At 43.8% G+C, this 10,880-nt stretch overlaps 1 protein-coding gene across 1 annotated transcript in view; it reads right to left on the reverse strand.

Moving 5' to 3' along the window:
* Veph1 (ventricular zone expressed PH domain containing 1) overlaps positions 1-10,880 on the reverse strand; it is a 172,911-nt gene that overhangs the window by 115,478 nt on the left and 46,553 nt on the right. Inside the window, exon 5 of the mRNA XM_005344073.3 lies at positions 5,619-5,794. Coding sequence (XP_005344130.1) covers positions 5,619-5,794 — 176 coding nt within the window. The remainder of the gene's footprint in view (positions 1-5,618; positions 5,795-10,880) is intronic.

The following is a 10,880-nucleotide window of genomic DNA, read 5'->3' on the forward strand; positions in this document are numbered from 1 at the left end:
GCAGCGGCACTCTGTAACCCTCCTACCTGATAAACCAGCCTCGTAACAACCTGCGAGGCTTGATTTTGACCAGCAGTCTGTGGCCTGTGCCGAGGAAGCAGGGAGAGATGACCTCACCCCCCTCTCTGTTCTTCTTGCCCTTGCTTTGTTCTGCCTGTGGCTATCTCCAGCTTATTTAAGCCACTTCTCAGGAATATGAGGTCACTTAACAGTGTCACAAGGACCCTTAAAAATTAGAATTTCTCCAGAAAATATGTTAATAATACGAATAGCTTGAAGCCCTGTTTCCATGAGGCTATTCCCCCTCAGGAAAATTCCTCACAGTTCTGACAGCCTGTCTCACAGCTAAATCCACTTACGTGCACTTTCTGGCTTTTGTTCCACTTTGCCCCCTATAAATTGTCGACGACAACAGGAAAGGTGGAGAAAAGTAAGAATTTTCTCTCTCTCTTTTTTTTTTTTTCTGGCCCAAACTGTAAATAGCCCCATTTCTCTTTATCAATTCCCAAATTATGATTTTCTGGCAAGATAAGCCAGCAAAGGACTCAGCAGGGCCATAGTCCCTTATACTCTTGGAGAAACTTGTGCTGACATGAGCCCTTCCCGAAGAAACATCAGGGCAGGCCGAAGGTATCCAGTAAAATTCCCAGGCCCTAGTTCCTTGGGCTGTGCTTAGTGGGGGATGGGGTTAAAATAGAGTGCAATTTGGGGTGAGGGCTTGGACAGAACTCCCAAAGGAAACAGCCAGGGTAGAATCTCAGCCTCGGGGGTTCTTTGGTTCTTCTCTTTGTGTCCTGTGTAGCAGTTCATAATGTCGGCCCCATCGCAGAGTTGAAATCCTATAGCTATCTCTCCCAAATCTCCAAAGCCAAGGCATCTTAAGAACACGATCATGGAAAAATTAGGCCCTGTTTGGTTGGTAGTAAATGATGTTTCAGGACCTGTGTGTGAAATAGAAGGGAGTGTGTGTGTGTGTGTGTGTGTGTGCGCGCGCGCGCACGCGCGCGATACCACTTAAATTCATCCCTGGGCAATATTTCTATTTTAGTTAACTTAATTAGCATCAAGACTTCATTAATTTCCATGAACCTACAGAAATGCTTGTCATTCTTTTTGTTTATTACTTATTTCCTGCACACCGAGATTCTGGAAAACAGGTTCTGCTGTGCAGACTGCCCCTGGATAGACTATATATAATCCCACCACCCCGTCTTCTCATGTTTTGTAAATGACTGCAAGTATTTATGCAAAGTGACCCCTGAGCATTGTGGGCCTGGCGACTGGCCTGGCCGATGATGTGTTAGGTGCTGTAAGATTTGGCAGGAGGAGAGGAATGTTCTCCTCTGTTGTGTGAAACCCAGGAAATGACTCTCCTTTCAGGACCAGACCGCAAACGCAGCTCCTCTGGGCCTGAACACTGAGGAGGGAGAGTTCTACTTGACACTCTCTGTCACTCATCTCCGCATGCCTGGGGCCAGAAGCCCATGCCTGGGGCTAATAACATGTATGCATACACATTAATAAATTATGTTCTGTTTGCTAGCTAGACTGCTGGATGTCCCACGGCAGCCAGGAAAACACCGACTTTATTCTTATAAAGGCAACTTGGGAAACTGACCGCACAGACTTTTCCTATAAATGGATCCTGACGTTCCCCTGGGGACGCTGACCATGAGTCACCAGCCTGGAACTGCTTTTCTCTCTGCGAAGAATAGTGTCCTGTTAAGAACAGTGCCCGATGTCAACGATGAGGGAGAGATGTGCCTAGCCATCCATCTGTATCTTAGAGCCTACAGATGTGTGGATGCTGAGACTTCATGGACTATTAGCTTTGTGTAGAGAAATTGTCTACCTCTATATGGACTTGAATGAGAGTCTCCAAAGGGGCTGCTTTTATAGGGAGGGAAAGGTTAACAAGGGAAACACTTTATCCCTGAGCTATATCGTGGTCTGAGGAACAGTTTTTCATGGGCCTCTACTGACCAGACCTGAGAATCATGTTCTCACTGGTCACAAAATGTAGGTGATCAGAACCTCAGCATTCAGCAAACAGGACAAGCCCAAGCAAGCCCAAGCAGTCAATCAAACAGAAACCCAGGTAACATCACAACTGATTAGGGATATCGCTAATAAGCGTTGTTTTAGCTACTCTTCTTCAACAAGAAAACCAAAAGAAGCAGCTTGAGCCAGGAAGAATATGTTTTTTTTTTTCCACCTACCCTCCAGAAGGATATGTTTTAGCTCGTGGTTTCAAGGCTTTTAGAACATCATGGTGTGGACAGCATGGCTTGGGGGGCTAGATTCCTGTTGGGGGTTCTCACATCATGGAAGATTATGAAGCAGATGGAGGCCCCAAAAGTCTGTCCTTAGCAGCCTATATCTGCCACATTCTGAAACTGTGCCACCAGCCGGGAAACAAGAGTTCCAACATAGGTGCATATGAGGGACATCTTGGACCCAAACCATGATGACCTTCAGGTAACACATGACAAGCTTGAATTGCAAAATCGCACCTTTCCTTGTTCAACCTGCTTATTTCGTCTGGAAGCAAATGGATCAGAACTGAGTTGGAATTGAAATGCGGTCTGCATTTCTGGTTGCTGGTTCTTTCTAGGCATCTCTGAAAACCCTCTCTCCATGATCATGGCCCCTGGACACTGTCTAAGGAGCGGACATATGAGAGGAGGTGAAGTGGGCATTCTGTTTGTCCCTGTCTATGGCAGTGTCGTTTCTAAGGGAACCATAGAAAATAATGAAGGGGCAGGTAGAGGGGCGGCTTTCACGTGATGAACAGGAGTGGGAGCAGCTGGGCTGGGCAGTTCCCTCTCACAACCTCGTCTAGCGGTTAAAATCTGAGGACAGTGAAGGCCACTCAGTCACTCTAAGTGCCTCCCAGGCCTAGGACTCTTCATTCTAGGGTCCACACTCAGAACCTGTGGCCTCACCTAGAGCTTGTTTCTCAATCAATTCACTTCTATCCCTTGCCACATATTCTGCTGGATCCTTTGGAACTCCATCTGCTTCAGGAGTCATGGGCCTCTAGACTCAATTTTCTTTTTATTTTCTCTATATATTTAGTATCAAAACATTTCATGATTTCATGGGTGGAAGCATATTAGTCTTGTCAGTGAAGCTTGGGAACCGTGTGAGTGTCTGTGTGTGGTGACTTCAGGGAGGGCAGTTTGACTGTGACTTAGAGCGGGAGATGGAAGCTTGTGCTGACAAAGGCTGGAGGGGCTGATGGGGATGAAGCTCGTGTAAAAAGTCACCTTACCAAGCCGCTCCACATCACGGTGAATGATCAAAATTTTGGTTTTCCATCTATAAACTATAAAAATCCCCCTGTGTGGGCTGGAATAAGGGAGCGTCTGCAAACCACCCTGCCAGTGGCTGTTGGTGTGTGAATGAGCTCATCCACTCTTAGCACCCTTTGTCCACTCTGAGCAGCAGTGAGGAAACCATCCTCCTCTGCACCCTCCTCCAGGGGAAGCCGCTCAGGCCAAGAGAAGAAGGGGGTACAACTCAGACAGCCTGGCTTCAAAACCCTGGACCTTTCTTGTGCTCCAGTAGCTGGGTGATCTCAAGCAAGTTAACTCCCCAGAGCATCTGTTTGGATCAAAGTAAGATGGAGGAAAATCAACACATTATAGAGTAATTTATAGGAGCAAGTGAGATACTCTATGTGAAAAGGACCATTTAAATGATGAAGCTGTTTGCAAACGTAGGGATTTGCTTTAACTCCTCCATGTAGAAATAGTCATGAAAGCACTAGTGTATACCAGGTGCTAAGCCAGATCCTCTGTTGGTTCTGACCAACGCTAAGCATGGTGGTATCAGAGCAGGATGGCTCTTCTATCTCAGGGTGCTTTAGAGGAGCGAGGGAGCAGGAACTGGGGGTAAGGGATTGATTCTGAGAAAGAGGGCTTTCTGGTCTCTGCCTTCCCAGTGCAGGCATTGCAAGCATGTGCTGCTATACCTGGCTTCTCCTATAGAAGCTGGGGATTGAACTCAGGTCCTCGTGCTTATTCAACAAGCGCTTTACCTGCTGAGCAATCTCTTCAGTTCCTATTAAACCCCTACTACTGCCCAGCATGAAGTCAGGGACTAATTGTGAATAGGTCAACATGCCCTATGGTCTTTAAAGAGTTTAGAGCAAACTAGAAGAGAGAAACTAGCAATAATAATAACCAATAAGTAATGATAATAATAATAAGTTATTTATAGTAATAGCATACTGTTGTTAGTATTATCCCAAGGACAGAAGCAAAGCCACACACAGGCATCAGACAGCTCTCAGTCCTCTGCCAAGCCTCTGACCTTGTTCTTTAGTTTGTGATCCCTGTGGTGACAGCCTATGGTCTGTACCTGATCTAATGAACAGAGATCTATGAGTGCACAATTGAGGAAAGGGCCAGCTTCCTGGTCTCTGTCCTGGGGCATCATATGAAGACTATACTTAGTGTTTAGTAACTGGTAACCCTGCTTTTTTCCTAGAGCCCTATTCATTGTCCCTCTGTTCCCCACAGCACATGTATTTTTAAGGCTCCAGCCTGGATGCTACTCCCATGAGAGGACTCCACTGTACCATCTTCTCCCAAGGCAGAATCCATAACCCTCTCCATCACATCAACTCCTCCCCCTCACAGCCGCTGATTTCTCTCTGAGAAATGGAAAGAGAGAGGGATATTATTTCATTCTCATTATTTGGTCTCTGAGACCAAGCTCCATGTAAGTTTTTTTTGTTGTTGCTGTTTATTTATTTTCTATCACATTGCCTATAAATTCCTTTCAGCACTGAAACCACTGTGGTTTGCTAATTACAAGCATCCTATACTTCAGTATGCTACTTGGCTATAAAGAATGACAGCTGATTTGCTATCCAGAGAGTGACCTTTGGCTCCCATGCTGGGCACATTTACTCATGAGTCAACTCATGTGCAAAACTTTCTCTTGGCCCTGCTTGTGAGAATACAGATTCTGAGAACTGTGTGCACAGATGAGATTGCATGGAAGTTGCCCCGCAATGGCTGTAGATTCCTGCTGGTTGCTTTTTATCAGTGTAACTGTGATGGTCAATTTTGCATCCATTTGATTGGATCGCAAGGTGCCCAGATGCTTGGTAAACATTTCAGGGTGTCTGTGAATATAACATTTGAATGGGTAGACTGGGTGAAGGAGATTTCCCTTTTGCTATGGACATGCACCAGTCACCCTGTTGAGGACTTAAACTCAAGGAAGAGGGGAGGGAAGAGAGAATTCACACATCCTATGTGATCTCTTGTGCTGGAGTATTGGTATTTGCCAGCTTAGACCATCTGCCCTCCAGTTTCAAGCATTTTTAAAATACAAATTAGAACTGTGCCCCTGGCTTTTCTGAGTCCCTAGGAAGGATGATAATCTTCATGGTGGTGTGAACCGACATCACCCCCCCCCACCACTACCACACACACCTCTTGTACAAACATATTAAAAACAGACAGATGCTTTTGCATATATATGTATGTGCAAGGAAACCCTAAGCACGTTAATCCTGCTCAGATTATCCAGAAGTCTCTCTGGTTGTGTGGGCCATTACACAGTGCAGAGCATACACAGTGTATATCAAGCAGATGCAATGCACTTTCTACCTCCACGTCTCTCTTCTTTGCTGCTGCGTGCAAAAGCCGGAGTAGATGGTATTGTTCTGTCTGCTCCAATTGAGACATCAAGGCCAGGAGTTCTGCCAGGTGTCTGTTGATGGGTTGAGGCTGCATTTCATACACAGCAGGTAACACCCTCAACAGCATGGCATTTCCTACGGAGGGAACAGGAAAGGTAACAGCGACCTTATCAACCTCAGAGTCATAGAAATAACAACATTGTCAATGTAATAATCTGGGCACTTAAGCCGTAGGGTCAACAGCCAAACGTTCTAGTCAAATTAACACATTGGCTTATTCTGTGAAAAATTAGTCACTAAAGCACAATTCGGATGGATTTCACAAGGGAGTATTTTACGATATGACCGGCATGACTAGCTAATGAAATCTATTCCCTGCGTAATGCTCCGTGGGGAATACAGGCACACTTGACAGCAACCAGACCACACCCCAAGGAGACAGTTCCGATAAAAAATTCCCGAGGAGAAGTAACACGTGGATGCTATTGAAATGAAAAGTGAGCCGTGTTAGGAGCACGAACCTAAGTGAGGCTGAACCCAAAAAAATGCAGAAAGGAATGCATTCGCATTCCTGAGGGCTGGGAGGCCTGGTTCAGAACAATGGACATATGGAAACGATGCCTGATTTTTTTTTTTTTATGAAGAGTTTAAAAGGTAGCAATGCAAATTTAAACCCTCAATTTCTGCACTATTTCAAGGGGAATTTGCACTCAGCTTGTCTGTCACACGTGATTTGCCTCAAAGGCGTGTGTGACAACCGGATTCAAAATGGCAAAACCCGAAGAAAAAAAATATTTCATGAGCTGTAGGGGCTTCACTGCAATGACACGTGGGAAACAACTGCTTATCACTTTCTGTTACGGAGTCCCCTCTCAAAATGCTGTCAAGCACTTATTTAAGTGTCTCGGAGGATTTGGTTTCTAGAAGAATATTTTCTTGGTTCTATTTATAATTTGTGTTGCGGCAGTAGAGCTGGGGTTGAACCTTACGCATGCCAGGCAAGCATTCCCCGAACAGCCACACTCACCCCAGCCCAGTTCGTGGTTTACTTATGTTAGCTTTATTCCCAGAAAATATACACAGAAAAAAATCAAACAAGCAGAAACTACACATATACAAATCTTCAGTACGTGGTGAGGATACGCTAACACACAAAAGACATTTAATTATGAACGTTAAGGAAAGATACCTTGGGTTTCTACAATATCAGTATTTATGTTCAGTCAAAATGGACAAAAATGTACTTGCATAAAAAAATTGAGAATTGATTTTTCATAGAAGAAGTTTCAAACATATCTTAGCAACTTGTCTACAGAAACAAAAGATTCTGGAAATGCTTTTAATTTTTTAAAGAATTTGTAAGAGTCAGGCTTGATGGTGCATGTCTTCAGTACTCGGGAGACTGAGATGGGGGATGACCACAAGTGTGAGCCCATTCTGGCCTATATAATGAGTCCGAGACAAGCTTGGACCTCATCTCAAATTGAAACTAAAAACTAAAACTTAAAGAAGTTTCTCCTGGGATAGAGAGATGACTCAGTATTTACGAGCACTGGCTGCCCTTCCAGAGGACTGGGGTTTGAATCCCAGCACCCACATGGTAGCTCACAACCATCTATAACTCCAGTCACAGAAGACCCGACACCCTCTTCTGGCTTCCACGGGCATCTGGCATGCAATTGCAGACAAAACATCTGTACACATTAAATAATAAAATAATGTTTTAAAAATAAATTATCCCCATCACTATTTTGACACCAAACAATTTATTTTTTATTTCTGTTTATTAATATTTATATAGCTTCCCCTTAAATGCAGGAAATTCTAACTCAATACGTAATTGATGCACAACCCCTTAGGTCACAGAACTTAGCTGTGGATGGATGCACACTGGTCAGCATCACTGGTGGGAAAAGTTAGAATCTGGAACAGAAACTGTTGCATGACTTTTTAGCACTGTCTCCAACAAAGGTTCTGGGTTCTTTGGAGGGGAAATCCCTAGATTAGTCATTTTCACTGACTTCAGTTTCAATAAAATAAACACAAAAGTAAGTGCAAAATAATTCATTTTCCTTTTAGTTAGAAACTGATAAAGAAATTTGGATGTAGAAATCCTGTAAAAATTTTTACTCAGAGGTTTATATATTCTTTTTAATACTAAGTATTTCAAGCCCTCGGGTAGGCATAAAGAATGAAAGGAGGAATGGTGTGCCCATCACCTGGCTTCACCAAACTTTACCTTGTGCCATAGTGCTTTCTGACCACTTGCTTTTCCTCCTCGGAGGCAACCATCACCCTGAAGTTAGTCTTTTTATTGTTGGGAATGTTTTTATAGCTCATTTACATGTGTGCATCCACCAACATCTTACAGTTGTCTTCCTGCTTTATAATTTTACGTGAATGGGTTCCTTATCTTTATCTACAGAACCCAGGGCAAACCGTTTTGCTCCGTTCAACATTATGCTGGGTTTCATTCAAACTGACCTCATATCTTGATTCTTCCTACTGGCCTTTTTCCCCAGGGGCACTGATTTAACTTCTCTGTGGCTGAAAGACATCATTTTCTCCAGAAATCATCAGGAAAAGGCCTGAAATAACTCAGATTTGCTATCTTCCATTTTCCAAAGCCTGGCATGTTTATCACGGTGCTGAAGGTGTAGGCAAGGCCGCAATGGACCTTAAAGGATCTCCATTTCTTTGGTTGTTCTATCTTCTAGAGCAGTGGTTTCCTGCCATTCTAATGCTGAGATCCTTTGATACAGTTCCTAATGTTGCTAGGTGGGGAAAACCATACTGAAGGCTGGGAGAAAGAAGGCGGAGTCAGGAAGAAGTCATGTAGCCCCACCAGAGACAAATGACAAAACTATACCTGGTAAGTCACAGCCTCGTGGCAATACACAGATTAATGGAAATGGATTAACTTAAAATATGAGTTAGCCAAAACTACGCTTAAACTATTGGCCAAACAGTATTGCAAATAATAGGGTTTTTGTATGATTAGTTTGGGGTTGAGCAGCCGAAAACCAACAAGCAACCTCCTACAACACACAACTCTAAAATTAACTTCCATTGTTACTTCATAATCGTAATTTTGCTACCATTACGAATCATAATGTAAATATCTGTGTTTTCTGATTGTTTTAGGTAACTTCTGTGAAAGGATTGTTTGACCCTCCAAAGGGGTCGTGGCCCATAGGTTGAGAACCGTTCTAGAATCTGGTGCACCTACCAGCTTGTGGACCCTCCCATCCTGTTCAAAGCTAGAAACATGGTGACTCTATGATCTCGTTTCTTTCTCTCGTCACCCTTCTCCATGTGATTCTCTCATCTGCCTCCCTCTTTCGCTATCTTTTAAAATATTTTCTTTATGATAAGTGTGCAGGTGATGACACAGATGTGTGTGCCTTGACATGTCCTTGGAGGTTGGGGCACAACTTTCAAGAGTTGATTCTATCCCTCCACCTCGTGTTCCAAGGATGGAACCCAAGCCATCAGGCTAGCATAGCAGGAGATTTTACCCAATGGCCCATCTCACTTGCACATCCTCTCTGAAATAACCTAGTGTGGGTCCCTTATCTTTTCTCTAGTGACTTTCATTCCATCTGGAATGCAGTGATACAGCGCATGTTTACAGGTTACAAGGATTGGCACACGGACATCTTCTGGGGTCCTGGTACCAGGCTTATAAGATCTTACACTCCCATGAGCCTCGTGAAGGCATCTGCTGCCCACATCCTTGCTGTGCTGGGCCTTCCCGGCTCTCCTTGCCTTTTGCTGATTTGATGGAGTGTGAGATTACTTCTCAGGTTTTGTTTTCAGTCTCATTTTCTTGATTGCTTGTGACACACATACACACAGTTTTGCAGCGGGTCATTTCTTGCCCTGTGATTAGGCCATTCACAGTTTTTGTTTTTACTAAGATGTTTATCTGTCTTTTAAATTCATTTTCTTTACCTTTGCCTAAATTGCCATTTTACCCATTCCTGCCTGATCTTTATAAAGAGTTTTAATTCACCTTTTAAGAATTATGGGAATCACTAATAGTTCTTTAAAATAACTTTTCCCTCAACAGCCTTTTGAGTGTGTGCATTCCTGTGAATGTATATTTCTGTAGGTACATGTTTGTGTGTAGACGCCTTGGAAGTCAACCTCTTGTATAATTACAATCATCCAATACATTCTTAAAAAGATTCACCTATTTTTATGTCTTTATGTGAGTCAGCATAAGTTTATGTGTATCACATGTACTTGAGGAGGTCAACGGGACATAGGGTCCCCTGGAACTGGAACAGATGGCTATGGGCTGACTGATGTGGGGGACCTGGGAACTGAAGCCTGGTCCTTTGACAGGTAAGGTAAGCATTTTTATCCAGCTGTTCCACTCTGATTTTGGAGTCAGGGTCTCTTATCGGCCTTAACTTGTCCGGTAGGTTTTAGCTGTCCGGCCAGGAAGTCCCAGGCACCCTCTCCCTGGCACTGGCTTAGGACTCTGCCTGCATCACCATGCCAGGCTTTTCTGGAAAACAAATCTAGGTCCACATCCTTAAGAGAGAAGCGCTTTACTGACTGAGCTTTCGACACTGCCCTTTAAACAATATTTTATTGTCTCATGTTGCCATTTCTTTCTCGTAGGCCTTAAGGATGGTTCCAAACATAACTTGTTTTTAGCTGCTACTTCAAATAAGTGAAGCCCTCGAGCAGGGACTTAATGCCTTTCGACTTTTTGTTGATTCTTATTGATGATGTACCATTCCCTCTGATGTCTAGATATGTTTAGCTGTGAATTCATTTTTACGGTGGTGGTTGGTATATGCACGTGCTTTCCAGACATGGAAGGGCAAGCCTCTTCTTACAAACTCTTAGGGGTCTTGTGGTACTCAGTCAGGGAAAGCCATGCAAGGGGCAGAAAGAGGAGTTTACCCATGGAAATCCAAAAGGTGGCCTTCTGAGAGGCCTACTTGAGGGTCCCCTCACCCTCATGGTTGGTTGGTTTGGATGGCTGTGACTGATAACCACTCCCACCATGGGACTGTGGAGTGATATCAGCTCAGGAGCTGGCCCTCTGGGCTTTATTCCTTCTAGATCTTTGGCCACTACACATTGTTGCTTTTATTTAGAGTCAGCTGAATACTTTAAGTTTTAAACCATTATTCTTATGACATCAACACGTATCTAGGTATTTAGCACAGGTAGAGCTTCCAGTTCTCTCTCGCTCTCTCGC

The sequence above is a fragment of the Microtus ochrogaster genome, chromosome 1 (genome assembly GCF_000317375.1).
Source record: "Microtus ochrogaster isolate Prairie Vole_2 chromosome 1, MicOch1.0, whole genome shotgun sequence".
In the NCBI taxonomy this organism is placed as follows: domain Eukaryota; kingdom Metazoa; phylum Chordata; class Mammalia; order Rodentia; family Cricetidae; genus Microtus; species Microtus ochrogaster.